This window comes from Caloenas nicobarica, chromosome 26 (genome assembly GCF_036013445.1).
Source record: "Caloenas nicobarica isolate bCalNic1 chromosome 26, bCalNic1.hap1, whole genome shotgun sequence".
Taxonomy (NCBI): domain Eukaryota; kingdom Metazoa; phylum Chordata; class Aves; order Columbiformes; family Columbidae; genus Caloenas; species Caloenas nicobarica.
Window position 1 is genome coordinate 6,050,414 of NC_088270.1, and position 23,833 is coordinate 6,074,246.

At 46.4% G+C, this 23,833-nt stretch overlaps 1 protein-coding gene across 3 annotated transcripts in view; it reads left to right on the forward strand.

The window, feature by feature from the left end:
• Positions 1 to 275: 275 nt before the first annotated feature.
• Positions 276 to 23,833, forward strand: part of CDON (cell adhesion associated, oncogene regulated) — a 43,007-nt gene continuing 19,449 nt past the window's right edge. For 2 of the 3 annotated variants that reach the window (XM_065651871.1, XM_065651873.1), the window contains exons 1-8: positions 276 to 427; positions 14,502 to 14,638; positions 16,372 to 16,644; positions 18,654 to 18,800; positions 19,026 to 19,169; positions 20,102 to 20,386; positions 21,153 to 21,422; positions 22,262 to 22,336. In XM_065651871.1, the coding sequence (XP_065507943.1) occupies positions 14,563 to 14,638; positions 16,372 to 16,644; positions 18,654 to 18,800; positions 19,026 to 19,169; positions 20,102 to 20,386; positions 21,153 to 21,422; positions 22,262 to 22,336 (1,270 nt within the window). In that variant the 5' untranslated portion in view covers positions 276 to 427; positions 14,502 to 14,562. The remainder of the gene's footprint in view (positions 428 to 14,501; positions 14,639 to 16,371; positions 16,645 to 18,653; positions 18,801 to 19,025; positions 19,170 to 20,101; positions 20,387 to 21,152; positions 21,423 to 22,261; positions 22,337 to 23,833) is intronic. The other variant, XM_065651872.1, reaches the window with a different exon arrangement.

Below are 23,833 nucleotides of genomic sequence, written 5' to 3' on the forward strand. Positions count from 1 at the left end.
CCCCGAGGCGGGGTTCCTGGCGGGGGGTTTATGTGGTGAACGATCCCTCTCGGAGCGTGTGCGGGACAAACCGCCGCTCCCCCCGCGTTTCCAAGCGGTTGTGCGAGGGCGGGAGCGCCGGTGTGAGGTAAAATAAACCGGGAAGCCGCGGGTGGAGCAGCCCGGCGGCTCGTCCTCCCCTCGGCCGGGGCTTGGTACGCTCCGCGGGGCGGGACGCTGAGGGGAGGGAGGCGGAGAGGAGCCGCCGCCGCCTCCTCATACACGGGGCGCCGGTGGGAGCGGGTGAGAGACACGGAGAGATAAGCGGCGCGACCGGGCGGCGTTGGATGGAGGCTCCGGTCCGCCGGCTCGCCCTGGAATGTCCTGGGGAGCCGCCGCCGAGCGGGAGCGGGGAGGGGGCGGCGGCGGCTGCTGCTGCTGCCGTGAGGTAAAAAAGGGCGCCCGGTTTCCCGCCGCGCTGTGAGGGGGCACGCGCGCGGCGAGGGCGGGACGGGGCTGAGGTGACGGGAATTGGGGGGGACACGGACATGGCCGCAGGTGGCGGCGGCTCCTCGGCTCCTGTCAGCCGGTCCCCGCCGCTGGGAACGGGGCTCCGTGAGGCGGCGGAGCCCGGAGCCGGCACCTGAGGGGTCGGTGTGGGGGCAGCGTGTGTATTTCCCCCCGAGATCAATATGTGTCCCCCCCAAAAATCATGTGTGTCCCCCGCAAAAATCAATGTGCGGCTTATGGAAGCGCAGGCGCTGCGTTTATTCAAACCATCTGACTTTATTATTACTATTTATCCCCCCACCCCCCCCCGCCACTCAGTCTCAAACTGTATTTAGAGAGCGCTTTGAGTTGGAGGGGGAAAAAAAAAAAAAAATTACCTCAGAGCGCAATTTCGCTGCCTCCGGTCTGGGATTGATTTACAGTCTCATTTCGCAGTGAAAGTTGCTCTGGCTCTCGCTATATTTTGTCATTAAAAGGCTGCTCTGCTCGAAGGCGACACGTCTGCCCTCTTAACCATCTTAAAATTGCTTGTTTTTAATCATTTTATCTGCGATTAAAGTGGTTCGAAGCCCTAAATTGAGAGCTGGTGTGCAGTGCCCGAGGACTCTGGCTGTAAAACATCCTGACACCTTAACTCGGATTATTTTTCTCTTTTTTATTGCATTAAGGTGCCTTCATCCTCCAATTCTCAAATTTGCAATTACTTCGGCTTGCTTTGTCTGTCTCTTTGCCAGAAAAAAAAAATAATAATTACACACTCGCTGACTTTTAATGAAAGAACTTTCCAGTCGACTGTTGCGTGTTTTCAGTCTTGGTGTTTTTAAACCAAAAGTCAAATGTTTTTCAGGTGTTAACACACAACTTTCAACTGTTGGGCAGAAAACAGGCGACATTTATTTTGCTCCCCGCCTCGTAACTTTTTAAAAAGTATTGGTGAATGGGTCAATGTGATGGCTTTACATAGGTTTTTTTAATTTTTAAATTTTTTTTACTGCTTTTTTTCCCAAATGTTTTGCTGCGTCTCTGCGCTGGGAGGTTTCTGAGCAGGCTGTAAAACTGTCAGCTCTGAAGGGCTGTTTACTCAGCAACTTGTGTCCTTCACACATGCACCACAAATACAATTTATTTACCCAAACGCCACCGTTGCCACCGGTCACAGCAGTGCCTAAACTTGGATTTTCTGAGTTTTTTTGTTTTAATGTCCTTCACGGCGTTTGCTTTCAACAAAGCAGGTAATCCCGTTTGCTTCGCTGCTCATCTCCACAGCTCTGCTGTTTTGACGCTTGCGATTTATGGGACGTCCGACCTGCCCATGGCTTTAAGGAGGAAAAAAGCGCTTTTGGGGTAGTGGTTGCTGAGTCCTCCGTATTGCGACATCCCAAAAATTCTCATATTGAATAACGGTGAACTTATCACAGCATGATTTCTGTTAAACTTGATATTATGTGCTCTAATGCTTTTATTCCACCAAGCTAAACCTAAGCTTATGTGACTCAAATACATCTAAACCAAACCTCAATTATTTTTATAAAGCAGTTATGAGCCTTGTTGTGTGGAGAGGGCTTGATAACGAAGTGCTGCTCTGTTCAAAAGAAATAAACATATTTTTTTTTTCCCTGTAAATCCCTTCTCCCAAACCTCCCAAAGGCTCCGTGTCCATCCCAGAAAAATCCGCAGGCTCGTGAAGCCTCAAACATATTTGGTTATTTAAACATAGAGTCACAAATAGAAATATTGGGATAGGATCCACTGTGTTACCTGCATGTTAAAAGGTGTTTTGTTGGTTTTTTTGTGGTTATCTTCTATCCTTTTGCAAGCTCTGGGGTTTGGTGGGATGCCAGGTCTACCTGGTGCTCTTTTTTATTTTATTTTATTTTATTTGCCTCCCAGCCCTTTGGGCGCTGGCAAAGCCAGCGTTTAGGCCGGGCCTACTGCATGCTCCCTCTGCTGGCTTGCTGGGCTCCACTGGTCCTAAACTTGGCCATTCTCATCTCAAAAACCACATCAGGAGAGTCCTGACTCTGCTACAGGGACAAATCCCCCTGGCACTTTCATTATCTCAAGCTGTGCCTTAAGCCGAGCCTATAAAGCCAGGCTCGTGCTTACTTTGGCTCAAGGCGCGAGGCAGCTGCGCTTGGGCTTCAGGTGATGTCACCCGAGGATTTTTTTTTAACTGTCAAGAGCTTAAAAAAATAACACTGGCTCGTTTCAAAACTGCTTCTGCAGGTGTGGAAACTGTGAGCACACGGCTGGGCCGGCGTTCGGCATCTCGTAAATCCCGAGCGGACCGGGATTAAATCACATTGGGAATAAAGCGGTGCCTGATGTTTAGGTCACAAGCCGATACCTCGACGTGAGGGTTTGTACGTGCACATATATCATCTGTCTGCTGCAAAATGAGCATTATGAGAAAGGTTTACATAGGTAGCGTGAGCTGTTTCTAATTCTATATATGAAAAGGCATTGAACTTCACCTTGGTGTCCCATTCCTTGCACCAAACCTGCTCTTCACACCATCTCTAAGAGCCTCTTTCTGGAAAATCTACTCTGCATCTTCCTTTTTCCATCCTGGGAATCTCGGGGGCAGGGGGGGGTGGGTTTAATGTGATGCTCTGGCACAAAACGACATGAAAATGTGAATTTGCCAATGAACTCGGTTCTAACGAGGCCTCGAGACTGAGCGTGGCTTCACCCACGAACCTGTTGAGATCTGGAATTCCAGATAATGTTTTATCCGGAACCGCTTTGATCGGCGTGGAAACCTGCCTGACATCTTTTGTTCAGCGGCGTCTAATTTGTCAGAATTAATTGATACTGTAAACTTGACCTTGATGTGTAGACTCAGGTTTTTGTGTAGCGAGCGAGTTCTGCCACCTTCCCCCTTGTTTTTCTATGGGTTTTCTGGTTTTGCAGTGGGCCCAGGAGCTTTTGAGCCATTTCCTGGCTGCACCTGGGCTGAGATCGAGCAAAAATTCGAGCTTAAAAACTTGTTGAAGCTGTTAAATCTTGTATCAAGTGGAATCGCTCAAATTCCTGCTTCTTAATTTTTTTTCCAGCTTGTCTTGTAGTCCCAGCTCTTAAAGCTGGTATGTGGGGACCAAACTGCTCTCCAAACGCTTTTTTTTGCTATTTTGAGCTGGTTTGTTAACAGATGACTGGTCTTAGGCCTGGCTTAATGCTCCTTGTGCAAGCCCTGGTGTTGAGTGTCCTCTTCTCCCCCATCCTTCCCTCTGGGATCTTGTCCTCAGCGAATTCAGCAAAAAAACCTCTTTGCTCTGTTAATTTAGCTAACGAGAGACCTCTAGCTACCCAAGAATGGTTAGAAAAGTTTCCTCTGTGTGTATAGATATATATTTTTTCATTTTTTTGAGTGTTCTTCCGGTAACTTCCTTGCTAGATACCTCAGTATGACGTCCAGTGCTGCAGCAGAGTTTTCCACTTAAATTTCCCCACCCCGCTTCTCCCTTTCTGTTGCGGCTGCCAATTTTTCCAGTGACACTTTAGGCTAAACGGCGTGTCCAGCCTACCCGGGCCCAGCCTTGTGCATCCAGCCCACCTGCCTTTCCCATTAAGCCCTGGCTTGTTCTTTCTCCGCAAGAAATACCTCCCGTCTTTGAACAGGAGGGAAAATAATCATTGCAAGGTGGGTTGTTTTCCCATTTCCCATCCCCACGACGTGTCTCGGAGCTCTTCTATCCAGGTGGGACTCTGTTTTTTTTAATTCCTTTTATTTCCCTCTCCAATTCCCCGGCTCCTTGGGCGCAGTTTCACGTTACAGCTCCCAGGACTCGCCGCCGCAGGAGGCAGCAGGTACGTTCCTGCCTCTTCCCCACTAACTAACCCTTCAAAAAACCAAAAAAAAAAAACGCTCCGAACTTTCGCTGGATTTCGCCCCGCGGTTCCGCAGTTGCTAAATCTTCCGCCCCAATGACTGGAGAGGCCTCTGGGGTGTGTGTGGAAGCGGAGGGAACAACCCATTTTGGCAGCAGCCGGTTTTTAAATTGGCTTCACTGTCTCATAAAACCGCGCTCTGGATGCTGAGCCTTGCGAGTTGGTATCTTGCCGATTAAACTCACTAAAATGGCAGGAGAGGGGGGGAAAATAAAATAATAATCCTCTGAAACTGAACAAAAAGGGGGAGCCAAGCATAGCGGGGGGAAGGAGACGGTCCCTTTTGGCAGCATCTGGCTTTAGGCTTGGCTTAAGTGTAAGGTGAAACCACGCCCTCGGCCTCACCTGGCTGATCCTGCCTTTGATTTATCCCCTGGCTTTCGCTGTTGAGTTTTCCCCACAGACTTGGACCCGTCATATCCGCTAATGAATCAAGCGGTTGAGCCTTATTTGTTTAATTCCGAGACAAGCTGAAGATTTCCTACTTCGCAGCCTTACAAAGCCAGCCTGCCTCGCAGACCTGGCTTTTCCTTGTGGAGAAAAGAAAAAAGAGAAAGGCAAAGGGGCTGGTTTACATATTGGCGACGTTTCGTTGTATTTTGGGGATATTTTGTCATATTTTGGGAGTGTTTCGTCGTGTGTTTTGTCGTATTTTTTGCAGGCGCCTCGTGTGTGAGCGGCAGCCTGTTCTGGCTGGAAATGCTCTTGGTACTGGGGAGTTTTTCCTTTCCTGGTCCTCACCAAGTAAAACAAACCATTTATCTGGATAAAGGGCCTCGCTCTAAATAATCCTCAAAGAAATGATGGGTTTTTTTGCATGCCGGTTCAGGAGGTAACCCCCAGGTGACCCTTCGCATGACGACAAGTCCCATCTGGGCAACCATGGCAAATAAAGGACAATTAATGTGGCCCCTTCTGCAGCAAACAGAGTTAAAACCCTCTACCTGATCCAAGCAAAGTTGCTGTAATCAGGTGGTATTTTTTCAGTTTTCCTTTTTTTTTTTTTCTTTTTTTTTTTTTTGCTTCTTGTTTGTTCGGCTCGGCCCAAATAAGGGTATGAGCAAGGCCAGCGATTTTTCAAGGAGGGACCCACAGACAGTGCGTGACTTGTTGCCTTTATCTCCGCGATCAGGAGATTCCTTTGCGGTGATGGATTAACCCGCTCTCGAGCGAATAATATAACTGAGGACAAGTAGGAGCCGGTGCCCTGAACAGATGATTTGTTTAATATGCCGATGTTTCTCCTCCCCGCCTGTCGCTGAAAAGCTTCTTTCTTCACCGTTTCATTGAGTTTGCTGAAATCTGCGGGCGCTCTGCCCCCGCCCCCGGAACGAAGGGAAGATTAAACGGTGGCTCTGCCAAGGCTCAGCTTGGAGACAAGGTGCCTGGGATGTGATGTCACCCGTCTGGGATGTGACGTCACCTGTCTGGGCCGTGACGTCACCCATGTGCACGTCCGTCTTACCCTGGGTGGGAGTGTTAATGCTGGCACCTCCTCGGGTCTCTCAGTGCCCTGACATCAAAGAAAAATGTTGTTTAAAGGAGCTGGAAAACTGTGATTTGGGGGAATGAGCTCGTTGGGGACAAGGAGGTGGCAATGGGTGGCATCGAAGTGGAAATACGAAGGTGGCATTTGGAGCTTGGTGGCTTTTGGAGCTGGTCGGGATCGTTCCGGAGCCGCACACCCAAGATCTTCTCCTGGTGACACATGAAGAGTCGTCGTTATCACACAGAGTCCTCGTTATTGCACACGCGAGGCTGGGAAAAGGAGTTGCACAACTTTAGGAGTGGAATTTGTGCAGCTAAATCTGTTCTCATCCCTGTGGATTTACTGGGATAACTGCGTCTTGTTAGTTTGACGTCCATGGTCATGTCGCGGGTGGGTCCTGTTGGTTCAACGAGGCTGTGACCTGCGATTGCTACAGATCTCGGAGTGCATTTTCCCCCTGCTCAGGACCCCAAAGTCCCCAGTTTTACTGGCAAAATGTTACTGTTTTCAGCCATATTCTGGAGAATTTCCGCTATTTTCCATTAAAACGGCATTTCCCCGTTTGCCGAATGGGTTTTGCTGGTCTTGGCTGTGCGTAATTTCTGGGAGCCGAAGGCTTTTGCTGTGTAATGTTCCAACTCCACACAGATTAAATGTCTTGCAGAGTCAAACTAAACAATAACATGTGGTTTTCCTTTTTTTTTTACCCCCCTTTTTACACCCGCGTGCGCAGACGCTCAAGCCTAGGCCTGGATTTTCCTAAAGCTTTGTTACTTCTGAGCAGCTATTTCACGTTCACAGTAGCTTCGGAAATCTTTTTGTTCCTCAGGAGCCTTTTCAAAAGGTGTGTTTTGCTGTTTCGCTCCGATACGTGTTGCCTAAGTACTTTGCAGTGACAGCGGATCGCAGATTTGAGTCTCCTCTCATAAAAATGTGTGTTGAAGAGGAAAACCCCAAGGGTTTTTTGGAACAGGAGATGTTTTCTGTTCCTGCCACTAATCCCTGTTGCAGAATGAAAGAGGAATGTACACTTGGAATCTTTGTCAGGGTGTAGAAGGAAGCTGGCAACGGATGGAATCAAAAGCGTTGTTATCAAAACTCTCAAAATATGTTGAGATTTCGGGCTTAATGATGTCACTTTAAATGCAGGTATTTGCGCCAGGGTGTTTTTTCGGGGCATAGATCGCGCTTTCAAATCCGGCTAATTAGCGTATCGTGTGTAACCGCCGCGTGGAAACGTGTGTGTGTGTTCCCATTTTTTCTGCAACGCCTCTTACAGGTTACAGTAAAACACAACGAAGCGACACCAGATCCTCCGCAAACACCCCAATCTGCCTTCTTGCTACGACACAAGACCAAAAATTCCCTTATTCTTGTCAGTTGGAACAAGAGAACTGTGAGTAACCCTCACCCTTCCGACCTTTATTCCTCGGCTGCGGGTTGAGGATGTCAAAGAAGCTCAAGTCCCGCTCTGAGCCAAAGGTGCAAAGCTGTTTATTTTCACTCTAGAAATGTATATATTGCTGGCAATGTATATATTGCGGGAGGCAGATGCTCGACCAAGGCGTTCCTGACTTATCTGGCGTCTGGCAAGTGTACGAGCGGCGTCCCTTCGAATCCCCCAAATATTAAAAAGTCCAGGCACCTTTCAGGCTGAGATTTGCTTTAAAAAAAACCCCCACCCACAAAGAGAAGCCAACAAAAAAAAAGGCAACATTGCTGTTCTTTGCCAAGTTTAAACGAAGAGTGATGCTGTGGCACTGCTTCATCTTGTTTTTCTTGCTATCTGCTGGATCCGAACCGGCTGCCGGGACCGATTCCATCCCACGTTATCGTCGCGAGGCCCCCGCATGTTGCTGAGCTCGGCGGTAAAGTCTTGTGGTGCAGCCATGAAGAGTCTGGAACCTTCTCCATGCCTTTTATTTTATTTTTTTGGGGACACTGGCTCCTGGAATCTCCGGCCAGAATTCAGCAAAGTGGGATGAGTTTGTGCGAGTGAAAACAGGCGGCTGAACCCGCCGGAAAACTCTCCCCATGATGAAACTTTAACGACTTTCCTATCGGTCGCTCGTGTTCGGGCTGGTTCTGCTGGGAAGAGCTGACGTGCGGGAGGAGATTGAGGGCTCTGACTCACCACCTGTGGCTACTTCATGTTCCTGTCCCCAAATGCCGCCCGGGCCAGGGTCCCGGCCTCCACTCGGGAGCTGCGGAGCGGTGGAACCGTCAGGCTGCGGTTTTGTGGTTGTCGAGCGAAGCTTGATCGATGTTCTTTGGCACAAGGAAGGCAATAAATTATAGAATCATAGAATCATTTCGGTTGGACAAGACCTTCCAACTCAAACCCTTCCCTGTGTTCTGTTCCTCCTCGCGTGGGAGCAAACCTGCCCCAACCAACACATTTTTTTAAATTTTTTTCCATCTAGCTGCTGCGTTGCGACCGCTTTTATCTGTGCCTGAAGCTAATGGGATTATTTTGCTGCGGAATACCGTCACGTTGGGATTCCATCCCTCTAGGTTCAGCTCGGAAACGTTTTTGCTGGAGAATCCTGACATCAACTTGGAAACCAGGTTGAGCATAGGGGAGGAGAGCAATAAGGATGAATTGTTCAAATCTTGTTTTAATCAGGACAAGGCTCTTTTCTGCTTTCTCCCTCAGCTGTTTGCTTTTTAAATAAGGAGACTGGGGTTCAGTGGCGTCGCCCGCAACGGCGTCAAAAGCGGCGATTTCAAGCCGATGCTTTTGCGGAGGAAACCGAGTCAAAACTTGCACGCGATTCCAGCTAACGATGGCGACTTAACGACCGTGTCCTGCGGCCACGAGTTCGCAGGCTCCTAATTGCCGATGACGTCAGGCAGCGGTGGACGGAGCTGCTATAAATTCTGGCTGCAGGTGCGGATTTAATAGTCATGCAGAGCGTGGATCCTGGCAAGTTGCAACAGAGCGAGTTGGACTCGGGGTAAGGCAGCTAAAAAAAAAAACCAACCCATTTTCCTGCTTTTTTTCCAGCTCGTTGCTGGAGGCTACTGAGGGTCTGACAGGTTTTGCTGATGCTCAGAGCGAGCCTGTGCTTCTAATCCTTATTTGTTTTGAATCGAGCTTGATTCTGCTTGTAGAAATTATAAACACAGGCGATTGTCCTTGACATGCAAAATGCAAATTTTTTGGAGAGGCAATGACACAACTCGAGTGTGCACGCGTAGCTCGGGTAATTTGGATGGCGCGTCATGTTTTGTATGCGTATATTTAATTTTTCTTCATTTTTACTGGCGTTCTTGCAGTCCAGAGCTTATTAACGTAAGTTGATCTAAGGCCTTGCGCTGTTCAAGAGCGAAGTTTTCATGGATGAAATTGCTCCCTCGCCCAGGTGAACACTTTAAACCTCATTTTTTGTTGTTCTTTGGCTGAGTTTGCAGCTGGATCTGCCAGGTCTGACTCAGGCGGCGGCCGCGCGATCGATCGTTGCTGCAGATAGGAGGGAACAAGCCAGGTCCTGACCCAAGGTGTTGCCGCTGTTAAATTGGCTTAAACTGGTGCTAAAACCTCAATTTTGGTAGAAATCACTCAGTCAAAACCCCTGTATTTAGGCATTTCAGCACAACCTCAGCCCTGTGGAGCTGTATATTAGCTTAACGCTCTGTTCTTTTTCTTCTTTTTCTACCCCTGAGGCGAGAAGAGGCAGAAACCATCCCCACTTCATTAGCGTGCCGGCGGGGGGGACTGTCTCAGCTATTTTTTCCCTGAAGTTAATAATAAAATTAACCTAATTGGCAGGCCTGCTTGTGGCTAAGAAAGCATGGCTTCTGCAATAATTTATTTGGTTGGTTTTTTTTTTTCCTTGTAGTGGAAATCTCCCCAACTAGAGCTTGTACGCCTGTCGATTAAAATACTGGTGACTTGGGTGCATTTTTGGCCACATTCTGCAGTGGCTCAGCACACAAACTGTTAAATTTTTCGTCGCTCGGCTCCCAAATTTCATTTCGGCGGCCAATGCCAAAGCCTGCACTCTTCTATCAAGACCATATGTCCACCAAGAGCGAGGCTTGAAACTCAAGGTGTTTCTGAAATACTGGAGCGCAAATTAAGTTTCTGAGTGATCTTAACTGTCTTCTTAAAAAAAAAAAAAGTCTCTCCATTAATCCCCTGAGTTCTACGTGGGGCTTGATAAAGTTCAACTCTGATCCGAGTCCAACAGCTGATACTGACCCTGAGACTTTCCAGGCCTGGAAGCAAAATCCAAAGAGCAACTCGGTGAAAAAAATCTCTAGGTCATGTTTTTAGGCCAATACTGTTATTTTTTTTTTTTTTTTTGATGCTGGGCCTATGCCAGAGTTTAAGTAAATTCCTGCTGTTGTTGACAATAATCACTAATATAATATATTATTAGCCCCCCACATTGCTCTCGGGCTTCATTACCGATTTGCGGGGCAGGTTTAAATCGCATGAAGCTTCACACAAGGAGCATGTTGCCTAAAAAGTATTTAAAAAATCCCAATTTAATCATTAAGTGGGAACAACAGACGGGTTTTGGGATCGCGCTGCTCCATTTGGCCACTGGATGTTCTGAAAATTCAAGGCGAGGGCTGAAAAAGTTTGTGCAACAACAATTTCTCCCCTTTGGGTTGTTCCGATAAGGATCTTGAGGGTTCATTTGCTTAAAATGTCATAAATATGAACGTAACATTAAAGGGCGCTTTTCCTCGTAACTTTTAAATTGGGCTTGCTGCCGCAGACGCCTTTGAGTTTGTTTCATTGCATTTTATATCTTGGTTTATAGGGTCACTGTCAGCAATTATTTATTTTTTGGTGGGGTTTTCCCTTTCAGATTGTTTTAGGATCAAGAAAACGCGGGGCTGGCAGGAGCACGAGGGAGAATTTGGTGCGTTTTCTGAAGTACGTCATTTTATTGCTCGCACTCATGAAATCCCATCTGTGATGCCATAACTCCAACACTAACACCTAATTATGGTATATTTAAAAAAACAAAAACAACAACAGCCTGGCTCCTTATCTCCATCGCTCGCCTTCCTGGAATTTAATTTAACCGCCGCTTCAGAGATGGCAAGTAAACGGGAGCGCTTGACTTTTATTAGCTGCCACCTCTCGCCTTTTTGTTGGTTGGTTGGTTGGGGTGTGGTGTGGTGGTTTTTTTGTTTGTTTTTTGGTGTGGTGTGGGTTTTTTTAAATTTTTTGGCTCTGTTTTGGCAGCTCCTGACCCCCCTGTCCCGCTGACCCTTCCCGGGGCGGCTCGCGCTGCCCTTCGCTTTGTGCCGCGCTCCCAGCGCCTCATGTGGAGTTGATTATTTCCTCGCTCGTCTGGCCTTTTCGGTGCCACGGCTCCCGAGTCACTTCCATTTTCTTTTCCCCCTGTCTTCTTTTTTTTTTTTTTTTTCCCTTAGTGCTGACCGCGGTGAAAGGAAATGCTTTTGCTGGCGACAGGATCGGTTTGCACGCTCGGCTGCCTCGATTGAGAGCCTGAAAAAAAGATGGGAGGGGGAGGGACGCCGGAGGTGCCGCGGTCGCTTTTTAAAGCCCCGTGTTAATTGAGCGCTCGTTAAGCATTCAGAAAAATGACGTTTCAACGTGGCTCGGTTGGTTTTTGAACCTGCGAGGGGTTTTCGAACCTGCGTCTTTGCGAGGGGGACGGCGCGACGCGTGGGCACCGGGGGATGCGAATAAACCTGAGTGAGACCCGGGGGTTCCAAAAAGCGAAACCGAGTCCATCTACCAGCTGTTCCACTCATTTTGCCGGACCCCGGGAGGACGGGGTTGATCAAAGGCCCCGCCGGTCACCGAGGAGCTGGCGCGCAGGAATGTCTGAGCGCTCGCTCTCGGAATGCCCTTCAATACCTTCCTTTTATTTTTTTTTTTAAGGTGCCTCGGTGTGAGATTTAATGATCTAACTCGTCTCGCTTGCTCTAAAGCCGCGGCCTTTTACTTAATTTTGGGGGGTTTGTTTGTTCTGAATTCAGGTGCTTCGCAAATCCACAATTTTTGTTGTACTCAAGTCACAGCGTTTTAATTCTGGGCGTTTCGTTCACTCTGAATTTCTGCGCTTCGCCAATCCGCGATTTTTGTTTTAGCTGCGGAAACAATCTCGGGGAGCAAGTTAAAACGAAATTAGGATGAGAGGGAACATTCAGATTGGAAATCGGGGGGGAAAAAAATTCCTAGAAAGGGGTTGGAGAACAGGCTGCCCAGGGCAGGGGTGGACCTGCTGGCCCAGGAGGGGTTTAAAAGTCCCTCTTAAGGCCGTGGTTTAGTCCCAGGTTTAGGTTACAGTTGGACTCGATGATCCTGAGCGTCACCTCCAACCAAGTTATTCCATGAGGTGGCAGGAAGATGATTCAGGGAGCTGAAAAAAAAAACATCAGAAAAGGGGGAAAAAAAAAAAGTGTATGAGATAATGTTCTTTTTATGTGTCTGTGAGCAACTTCGGGTTGAGCGTTGGAGGAAAATAATTAGACCTGAGATGAAAATGTCTTGGTGGAAGCAAGAAAAATATAAATATTTGCCATGGAGAGATCGCTGGTGAAACTGGGAAGGGTTTGATCCACGTCTGTCTCAATTCAACCTCGGATATTATTCTTATTTATCCGAATAATTCCTGGTTTATTTTACAAGGCCCCCGTGAGTGTCTAAATGGGATTTCAGGGTTATGGAGATGCTGGCAAAGGGGAAGAGTCGGGTTTTCCCATCCCTAAAGTCTTTTAACACCCGCTTACGTGTTAATATAGTATTAGAGACGAGGTTTTTCTGCTGGGTTTTTGAAGACCACAAAACTCTGAGCTGTGGTTTCGCCCTCTGCACCGAGCAAGGGGCTTTTCAAGCAAAAAAAGCAAATATTTTTGGGTTTGTTTTGCATCTACCAGTGAATTTCCGAAGCAGATGTCGGAGAAACTCCAGTTGTCATTACTGAACGATGCTGCTCCGATTAAAGCGAATATTTTTCTTTGATTTTCCTGTAGTCTTTGTGGCTTTCCAGCTGATCTCACTGCGAAAAACCCGACGCGGGGGTCAAACGAGGAGTCGCTGTTGATACTGGCGGTGAGAGAAAGAAAAACAGAGAGAAATCAGAGCCTGGATCAAGTCGATCCCAAAGATAAAGTTTAGTTAAAGATAATGAGCCGGCCTCGTTTAAAAAATCCCAGCTGCGAAAGAAGCCGGTAGCTCCATGTGCCGGGGTTAAAGTTGACCGGGAATAGACGTTTCATTGCTTTTTGTAAATAAATAGTGAAGGTTAGGCCAAAAAAAGGAAAAAAAAAAAAAAGCGCCGCTGCCCCCCAGCCCTCTTGAGCGAAGTGTTTGATGTTAACAAGTTCTCGGGGTGTTTACTCTGGTGGAGCGAAAATTCAAATAAACCCAAGCGCTTTCCGCCATCTGCCTCTTCCCAAACCCGCCCAGGATTCGCCGCCTCTTCCCGACAGCTGAAAGAAATCGGCCGGATCGCGTCAAACCGCCCGAAAACGGGAGCGAAACTCCGGACTTTCTGGCGACCGTCTCAAATTATCATTAGAATCCTGTGGTGGAGAAGCAAATCGCTCTATAAAGATCCTTTTATTATTATTGGAGTCTTTTCCCAAGGCTTATTTCGCAAAAATGTATATATATTTTTACAGCGAGAAAACACTCTTATTGTTAAATAAACCATTTTGCTCCTTGGAAAGCAAATGGCTCCGCGAGCGCTTGATAAATAGAGTTATTTCTCTGCAAATTGTTGCACTTGTTTCTATAAAATTCCTGCTTATTGTACATATTTACACACATGTCTAATATATGAGATGTTGAAAATATATGTTGGCTGTTATCAGCGGTGAAATGATGCGGCTGGGCTGATAAATGAAGTAACCGCGCTAAGCGAACCCAAATCTTATTAATCATCATCAATGTCCACCAGGCAAATAGAAAATTAAAGCGAGCGGATTATTTGTCTTCCATGGAGAAGCAGGTGTTTGGTGGAGACTCTTAGAAATACCATTTCCCAGACTGGCTTAGCGATTTAATTTGTATTTTGCTGGTTTTGTGCTATAGTTTGGTGTTTTTTTGGCTCTGGAAGCGAGGAGGATGGTCAAGGAAAGACCCAGCCTCGCGTAGATAAAAATGCACAAAGATACCCCAGAAATGCATATGAGAAAGCAGGGAATATAAGTGCCAATAATATTAGTAGTAGTGATTATTTTTCAGTAGATTTGCCACGATTTAGCTGTGAAATACCAAAAGGAACAAGCAGGTGCCATCTTGCTGAGCAGGTACTGAGCGATTCTGAGCCGCGGCGCGTAGATTAATTAAAACCTTGTCAAATGAGCGTTGCCCAGTGATAGACGGGCAAATACTGATGGTTTGCAAACAGTATTATCTCTAATAGATAAGCTGTTTACATTGGACTTTAATTCCTCCACTTGGGAATGGGTCTAATTTATCAAGTTTGGCGCAGATGCGGAAAAAAAATTATATTAAAAATAGCACTTGGAAACATCGTTAAATTCAACTTCCAACTCATTTTTACAGATGGTTTCTATATCGCGAAGAACATTGACTGTTTCCTGGCTGCCCCTTTTTTATTTTAAACTTTAACCACTTTGTTGTGAGTGAGTTTTGAGACTTAACCCCCGCCTTAATCTGTTTGTTTTGCAGTTGTTTCAGTGCCTCAGCTTAATCCGGAGCTTGGCGCTCGCTGTGTCTTTAGTCCGGCGCTATGAGGCCGTGGCCTGACCGATTCCAGGCCCTGCTCTTCGCCACCGCCGCTGCGCTTGTCGCCACCAACGCTTCAGGTAAGGCCAGATTGACACAAATCCTTCAGATTCTGGAGATCAAGCCTGGATTTTGCACCAGCAAGAATTTGGAGCTGCTAATTCATTGATAGTTTGCTTTTAAGGCAGCACAGAGCAGTTAAACTCAGTCTTAAGCTCGACACATGACGTTACTTCAGAAAAGAACATGGAAGACACTTGGTTCGTCATTCAGAATCTCTGATTTTGCCGCGTCCCGCTTTCCTGTGAGGGTTCGAAATTCGCGGGGGAGATAAAATTGCATCTTTGAACCGTGACGGCCGCGCTTGGAACGGCCCTGGCGTCTCAAAAATAAACCAGAGGGCTGGTTTTAATCGCCACATCTGCTCTGTGTCGTCAGCTTGTCTTAACGTAACCGCACCAAAAAAGCAGCTTTTACTACTTTTAGCACTTCATAGCCTGGCGTTAGAAGCGAAAGGGGTGAATTTGATTTTTTTTTTTTTTTCCAAGCGGTCGGAGGAGATAAATTCCAGCTGCGGGGTCAGTGCTACCAATTCCGACTTCATGTCGGTGTCACGGGCGAAGATGAAAGTGGCTTTTGGTGGCTGACGAGCTAAAAACATTTTAGTTTTTTTCCCCTCGTATCCCTGGAAGTTCGAACTAAAACAACGGGAAAAATGATTTTCTAAACGAAAAGCTCAAAATGCACTTGTGGTGTGAGACGCTTGGACAGAGTTTTTATGGGTTTAATTAATTTTTTAAAGTGAAGCCACACTTTAATTTCCAGTTTTATTTGCTGTTTATGCAGATAATTCATGGTTCTGCAAAAAATGCAATGTTTCTCGTCTGAAATTCATCTATTTAAGCACAGACCGACTTGAGAAGAAAAACATGAACCAAGGGCTCCACCTACAAGAAAACTGATTTCACTTAATATGACCTTGACTTTCTGGAATTCCTCAGCTTATTTACAAACTAGAGATTATTTTCCCCTGCCTATTTTTAATTTAATTTTATTTTTTCTCCCCTGTTTCTAAGCAAATAGGAGTTACCGGTGTGAACTCCTTGCTCCCTTTGTACAAAATCTTCAGCAAAGAATCACATAGACAACAAATGGAAATAATTCCCAGTGTTTCGCTGGCCGGGACGGGCAAAAAATTCCCTCCCGACAAGAAGGAATTTTCATCTGGCAAATAAACAGAATCTCATAACCCAGTTTTGTGCAGCTGAACCTTTTATTTATTAGCAGCTTTTCCTGTTTCTGCTCATCTTAAAGATAACGGGCGCCTGATTCGTCGCTCTCACCCTGATAAAGTCCATGTATTTGGATTTAACAAGAACCTTTGCTGTTTATCCTGCTTTTTTTTTTTTTTTAATCCTGCTACTTTTTATTAATTCTGCAGACTCAGAGCCTGGGGATGTATGTTGCCCTTCCTATATGTTGAATTTAATTGCCGCAGGCTTGGAGTCGTGTCTCCAAGTTTTCCCCGGCGTTCACAGGAATTTGTCGCAAGTTCCGCTCGTGGAGGAAAAGGCGACACCCACTTGGGTATCACGAGCAAAATGGAGTTGAGAGGCACTTTATTTTGAGATGAATAGGGGTTTTTTTAGGAATATTTAATTTTCTGATGACAGTTTGTGAACAGCAGCGTTGGGAATGTTAATGAACCAGAATATGGTCAACAAGTCAAGGTGTCATTAAACTTATGAGTTAATGCAAAATGGTACTTATTAAGTGAATATATGTATTTTTTTTGGTATTTTTTTCCTTTCAGACCTGACCCCACGCTTCATTTTGGAGCCGTGCTCCACCGTGGGGAAGCGCGGTGAGCCCGTGCGGCTGCGCTGCGCCGCCGAACCTGCCGCGTCCCGCCTGGCCTGGCTGTTCAACGGGGAGCGTGTGGCCAATGCGGCCGGAGCCGTGGAGACCCGGGGGGGGTCCCTGACCATCCGCTCCCTCGGCCCTGGCACTGCCGGCCGCTACCAGTGCGTGGCCAACACCAGCGCTGGCGCCGTCCTCAGCAGCCCCGCGATTGTCTCCATGGCCAGTAAGTTCATTTTTCACAGAATCCCAGAATGTCAGGGACTGGAAGGGACCTCGGAAGCTCATCCAGTGCAATCCCCCCGCCGGAGCAGGAACACCCGGCTGAGGTTACACAGGAAGGTGTCCAGGCGGGTTGGAATGTCTGCAGAGAAGGAGACTCCACAACCTCCCTGGGCAGCCTGGGCCAGGCTCTGGCACCCTCACCATCAAGAAGTTTCTTCTCCTCTTTCAGTGGAACCTCCTGTGTTCCAGTTTGCACCCACTGCCCCTTGTCCTATCACTGGCTGTCACCCGGAAGAGCCTGGCTCCATCCTCCTGACACTCCCCCTTTCCATATTGATCCCCATGAATGAGCTCAGCCCTCAGTCTCCTCTTCTCCAGCTCCAGAGCCCCAGCTCCTCAGCCTTTCCTCACACGGGAGATGCTCCACTCCCTTCAGCATCTTGGTGGCTGCGCTGGACTCTCTCCAGCAGTTCCCTGTCCTGCTGGACCTGAGGGGCCCAGCACTGGACACAATATTCCAGATGCGGCCTCCCCAGGGCAGAGCAGAGGGGCAGGAGAACAAGGGAGTGACCCCCAAGCTGCCTCAAAACGGCAGCACCAGAATCACCTCAGGGCTCAAAATGGCGGCACCAGGGGAACCAATTTTGGTTTTTTTGGCCTTGATACAAGACTCTACGCTTGCCCTTGTTATATTTCATTAAATTTCTCCCTGCCCATCTCTCCAGCCTGTCCAGGTCTCTGGATGGCAGCACAGCCTTCCAGTGTCAGCCGCTCCTCCCAGTTCGGTGTCACCAGCAAACCCGCTGACAGTCACTCTGTTCCCTCATCCAAGTTGTTGATGAGTATATTGAATAATACTGGTCCCAGTACCGACCCTTGAGGGACTCCACTCGATACAGGCCTCCAACTGGACTCTGCCCCATTGACCACGACTCTCTGGCTTCTCTCCTTCAGCCAGTTTGCAGTCCACCTCACTACCTGATCATCCAGTCCACACTTCCTCAGTTTTGCTGTGAGGATGCTGTGGGAGACTGTGTCAAATTCTTTACTGAAATCAAGATATTCGTTATATCCCTCACTAATTTTATCAACCTCAACTGCTTTGCATCGTTCATCTTCGACTCCTCAGGAGGTATAAGTTACACGTTTTTACCAATCTTTTTTATTCCTGGGGCCTATCGGGTGATTCGTCCGTGGCACAAATCCCCCGCAGGGCTTGTGCGTCTCCATCCTTGGACGTTTTTCAAAATTCAACTGGACAAATCCACAACTGATCAATTTTAGCATCGGCAATAACCTTATTTTGAGCCCAAAGTTGGGTTAGGGACCTCAAAAGTCCCTTCAAACCGTTATAATAATATATATCTATATATTTATAGAAATAATTATTTAGTGGGGACAACCTTCTGTCCTTTTAGGTGCAATTTCCCTTCTTCCCAGTTCTTCTAATCAGCCTTCTCCTTAGCGCTTCGTCTGGAAATTATTTGATCTTTGAGAGCTTTAGAAGAGAAAGGGCGATGTTTTCCCTGCGGAAAAGGTGCTGCGGTGCCGAGAATGGGAATATGTTAATACCATTCCTCTGATATATTAATAATCTTCCTCCGCGAACATGTTTTGGCTGAATCGGGTCTTTGTCGAGCGGGATTTAAGTGATTTCTCACCAGCTCCTCCTCTATGGACCATGTCAAGAATCCCCCCGGCAGGAGAATTTCTTAAAAGCGACGAGAAGTGAGTGTTTTGGTAAATTACTGACCCATAGCAAGACCCTCTCCGGGTGGCTACCCTAGAAAAACTTCACTATTTAGAAGATACTTTGAACGCTAAGAGCCGTTTTCACACCTTTTTTCTCCTTTTTGAGGTTTTTTGTAGAGCTGGTAGCACCGCTGTCCTCAGCAGAAAGACAATTTCACCTCCATTTTAAACAGAAATACTATTTATTATTAAACAAGCAGTTCAATAACTGTTCAATCCCCTCTCCCGAGGCTGCTCTGAACCTTTTATCGCTTCCAGGTCTGGCGGATTTTGCTCTGGTGGCAAAACTGGCGGTGGTGGCGGAGGAAGGCGGGACGGCGCTGATTGGCTGCAACGTGCCGGAAAGTCACCCCAAGGCGCAGGTTCGCTTCCAAATGCGGGGAAAATGGCTTGAAAAATCAACAGGTGAGAAGTTTTATGTCCCTGGTCAGTAATATGAACGGCCAACAAAAGCTTTTATCTAAACCCGCCTTCGCGAATTAAAATATTTCGCGTGACAGTGCCGATTCTTTGTGACCCCACGTTTGGAACACATTGATACATCTGACAAATTAATAGAAAAAAGTTTGAAAAGTAAGCCATTTTTTGAAGCTAAATGTATTTTTCTTTTTTCCTCCCCCTCTTGTTTAGACAAGTACCTAATTCTTCCATCTGGAAACCTGCAGATTTTGAACGTGTCTTTAGAAGACGAAGGATCCTACAAATGCGCCGCGTACAACCCGGTGACCGGTGATCTCAGAACAGAACTCGCCGGACAAAAACTCGTCGTGACACGTGAGTGTCCGAAATTAGCACGTTTCAAACTGAATCAATAACATCCCGAAGATTTTTTTAGGCTGGGTGTACTAGCAGAAATATCTGCTAGTCTCTATGTAAAATCCGTCCTGCGTTATTCGCACCTTTAATTCTTATTTCCCCTTGTGGCTGCTTCGTGAATCCTGAGAGGACAGAGCAATTACCCCTGGAAAAAGGGATGCTGCAAATACTAAAAACTGATTTTGGGGTGGAATTTCTGGATATTCTTCTCTGATTCCACGTGGGCCTTTGTTTTGTTCAGCTGTAGACATTGTTTATTGTCCGTAACCTTGCAGGTGCTGTTCTGTCTGCATAAATCCTTTCTTCTCAGTGAAGTGCAACATAGGCCTTATCTTGCAATTGTTCAGTGTAGTTTGTAGTTGCTTTTGGTAAATAGGAGCAGAACTTCACGGCTTAACATTTTAGCAACTCCAGTTTACCAAGTAACATGAAGCAAAGAGTATATTAAGAATTGCGCAACCTTGTGTCTCTAAATAATTCATTAGTGTGCATCTACTTAAGCTAAATGATTAATATTAAACTTAAGTTGGGCTCATCCACTGATAAAACCATCGCCGTACAGCCGGTTATTTGGCAGGGAGAGCTCAAAGTGGCTCATCCAGGCTGCTGTTGTATTCATAGAATAAAGTGGTTGACTCATAGTTAAATTGCATAGAGTAGGAAAAGTCTGCATGAGGCTCCCTGAACCCACAAGTTATTGGGGTTCAGGTGCCATTCTGCACCTTGTGGGTTTCCTAACAGGAACTCTTGGCTACAGATCAGGCCTTTCCCTCATCTGGAGCCTGAACCAAACTGCTGCTGGTTTGCCTGGGGAGGCTCGAGCGCACCTGCCACACTCAGTGATAATTTTAATCTATTTAATCTATTTATTCTACTTTTTGTTTTATTAGGCGCCTCTCCCTCGCGCGGCTTCCGCATCCTGCACCCGCTGGCTCCACAGGCCCTGGCGCTGCCGCGGCACAGCGCGGTGACGCTGGAGTGCGTGGTGGCCGGGCGGTTGGCACCGCGCTGGCTCAGGGACGGCCGTGCTGCGCCGAGCGACGGCCACTGGCAGCTGCACCACTCGCACCTCGTCACCGACAAACTGGAGGCGTCCGATGCCGGGAACTACTCCTGCATGGTGGGAGACAGAGACGGAGAAGTGAAATACGTCAATTATTCGCTCACCGTACTCGGTAAGAAACAAAAAAAAACGTTTTCGCATCCAAAATTTTGCTTATTCGCTTGCTGGTTTTGGCATCTGGTTGCAAATAACCAAACATGCTTTTTCAACTGAAGCGTAGTAAAATAAGGAATAAAGACCGCAGCTCGTCATCTCTCCCAAGTTAAAATCCATTGCTATTTATGTCTTCAAATCCTTCCCGAAATAATCAAACAGTAAAGGATAATAAACTCGGAGGGAAGAACCCATCTATTTATTTTTCTGTGGAGCGCCAAGTGTATGTGGGATACGGTGTCGGTAACACACCAGACATCAGATATTTCTCTTTTGAGAGTGTATATAAGCAAAAAGCTGGCAAGGAGAAGTGGTATGTTTGGACGAGGACAAAAAACAAAAGCTAAAGAAATATATTTGACCTGGTTTGTGTGGCTGCAAGCTCCTAACCTCTCTTTTGTTGCAGATTTTCCTGTCCTTTGAGGTTTTGGTTTGATTTTTGAAATGCATACGTTAAAGTAACTCAGAAAACAGGTCGTTGACATAACACACCTCTTGTTATGGGGCTTATATTTGAAAATACAGGTGTTTTTTTTACAGTATTAACACAATAAAAGAGAGAGACCCTTAAAATAAATGTGCGGAACAAAACAACTTTAAGCTGCGTAGAACTAGAAGGATGCGACGCATTGTACGTGATAAGTTCGCATAATGTTTCGCAGCGTTTTTTTCCAGGACTCAACTCTGATATTGACATACTTTATATAAAATTATTTCCCTTTCAGAACCTCCCTCCATCTCCAGGGGCTTACGGGATGAAACGGTGGTGGCCGGCGCGACGGTGCATTTCTGGTGCGAGGCCGGTGGGACCCCCACCCCAACCATCGCCTGGTTCCGTGACGCGGCTCTGCTGCGGCCATCCCTGCGGCACCTCCCGGCCGGGACCCGCCTGCGCCTGCGCGGCGTCACCGCGGCCGACGCCGGTGTCTACCAGTGCGTGGCCACCAACACGCTCGGCTCCGCGCACTCCGCAGGGAGACTCCGTGTCTGGCCGGGTAGGAGCCCTCAGAACTCTAATTAAGCCTTTATACTTCAACAATATTCTGGTTTGTTCCTCTGAATTCCGTATCTGTTTCCTTCTGGGCCTTGTTTGCACTCACAGCCCTCAAATCTCAAATTAAGCATTTATATTTCAACCTTTATTCTGTTTTTTTCCCCTAGATTACGTATCTATTTCCTTCCGAGCCCTGTTTGTACTTGCAGCCCTCAAAACTCAAATTAAGCCTTTATACTTCAAGAATATTCTGGTTTTTTCCCTAAATTTTTTTTTCCCTAAATTTTTTTCCCCTAATTTATATATTTTCCCTAATTTTTTTTCCCCTAAATTATATATTAATTTGCTTCTGACCTCTATTTGTAGCAGATCTTACAATGCAGGTGCTCACAGTTGAATTTTCAGAGGTGTAGGTATTTCTGGGGTAATTAAAACCTCGATTACCAGCTGCAATTAAATCCGCTTATGATTAAATTGGACACGATTTATTCTCCAATAGAATCAGAATCTGGTCGTGCTGGCCAAACTGGTATTTTTAGCCATATTGGCCAACGAGTAACGATTCCTGCTCCATATCCTCAAGTTTCTAAAACAATCATCACCTTTGGGGTTAATTTGCACTTCGCCTGTATCAGATCAAGAGTATTTTTGATAATTTTTCAGTCTAAACCACTTTCTAATACCCAAATAACTTGATTTTTTATATTGGCAAGACCTTTGCTCTTCCCGTTCTCCCCGTGTTCTGTGTAGTAGAAGCTATTGTGTCACTTTTTAAATTGTATCGACTCCTTCTGGCGCTGAGCGTCATATTAATTCTATTTTTTTCTTTTTCCTCCCTAGGCAAAGGCTCTGGACCAGTTACTGTCTCTGCGGTGACTGCTGGGGCCATCACGCTGTCCCCCCTTCCCAATTTCGGTGAGAAACGCCTCAAAATAAAATAATTAACGCATATTAGGTGATGTGGGGGAAAATGAATCGGGAGTTCACTTCACAAGATGTTTAGTTAAGTGAAGCAACTTCAATTTCTCAGCTTGTTCAGCATCTTGCTGTAGTAAATCCAGTTGGATTTACGGTCAAGATGTGGCCCCGTGTTTAAAGTTCTGCTTTAGTGCCGATTTAGAGCTCAAAAGCCACGTAAATAATTTGAAAAGGTGCTTAAAGGTTAAAGAAAGAAACCCCAAGAAGGTGATTCCCGTCATGTAGGGTTAGAAATAAGTTCTTGTTAGACCTTGTGGAGGGGAAACACAAAACTAAATATCATCCCAAATTCCAGCTGCTCTAACTCAGAATTTCACGGTGCTAAGTTCAATTTTAATGTTTTGCGTCTTAACTTTTATCGCTTTCTAAGGTGTCATACCAGTGATTACGGTGCTGGGGGGTGGTCAAGATATCTGGGTCAGATATAAAGAAATCCCTGAGTAGTTTCTGGGCGATGTTGGGGGTTTCAAACGTTCCTGAAAGACACGCTCCGGCATTTCAATATTTTAATTAAAAATTTGTGCTTTCGAAACACCTTAAGCTGTGATTCAAGCGCGTTTCTTTACTAATAAAATCACCTTAAGCTGCTCTCAGCCTCGGCAGCTCATTCCTAGCGCAAGTGCACGGTACAAGAGCTTATTTGGCTGAAAATATAGATATTTTTTTCCCTCTTTCTGCTGGATCTATTCCACAACGTGATTCATTGCGTGGTCTTAAAAGCGGGCAGGGCGTTTCATAGCGAGAAACCACCAAAATGTCAAACGACAGCCTGAGGATTCGGGACCCACAGCGCTTATTTTAAGGCTTTTTTAGCCAGTCGTGGCGCAAAGTTACGAAACGCGGGCTTAATTCTCCAAAAATCGCTTCATCTAATGGAAACAAAGGAGAAAAATACACTTGAGGATGCATAAGGAGCAGGTAGGTTGGTGTAAAACATGAGAAAAATTAATATTTAGTACAGGTAGGTGGCTGAGAAGGCCGATTTTAGACTTTCCAGGCATGAGTGGCTTCATTTATCCACGAGTAAGAGTTATTTTAACGCCCAAATTTGGGATATTTGGTCCTTTTCTGCTGTCAGAGGCAGGATTCTGGGCACTAAAAGAGCCAAATAAAGTCACGTAATGACACAGCGGCAGAGAGACGCCCGACGTGGGCAGCAATTATGCCAGAAACTTTGCATAAAAAAGCGCTTAGATGCCAATTGTTTAATGCAAATTGTTTTTCCAAAAGCAAAACTAAAATCCAAGTGCCGTTCCAATTGTTGATGACCCCCCGGCGCAGCCATAACTGCGGTGGCTCCGCTGTCACCAGCCTCAATCACAATTCATTCAGGCGCAAAAGTCCATTTTTCCCCCCGCCCACAAATGGAGATTTATTTTCTTTTCTTTTTTTCTGGTGTTTTAAGCAAATTCCATCTGGTTTTGGGGACGTCGT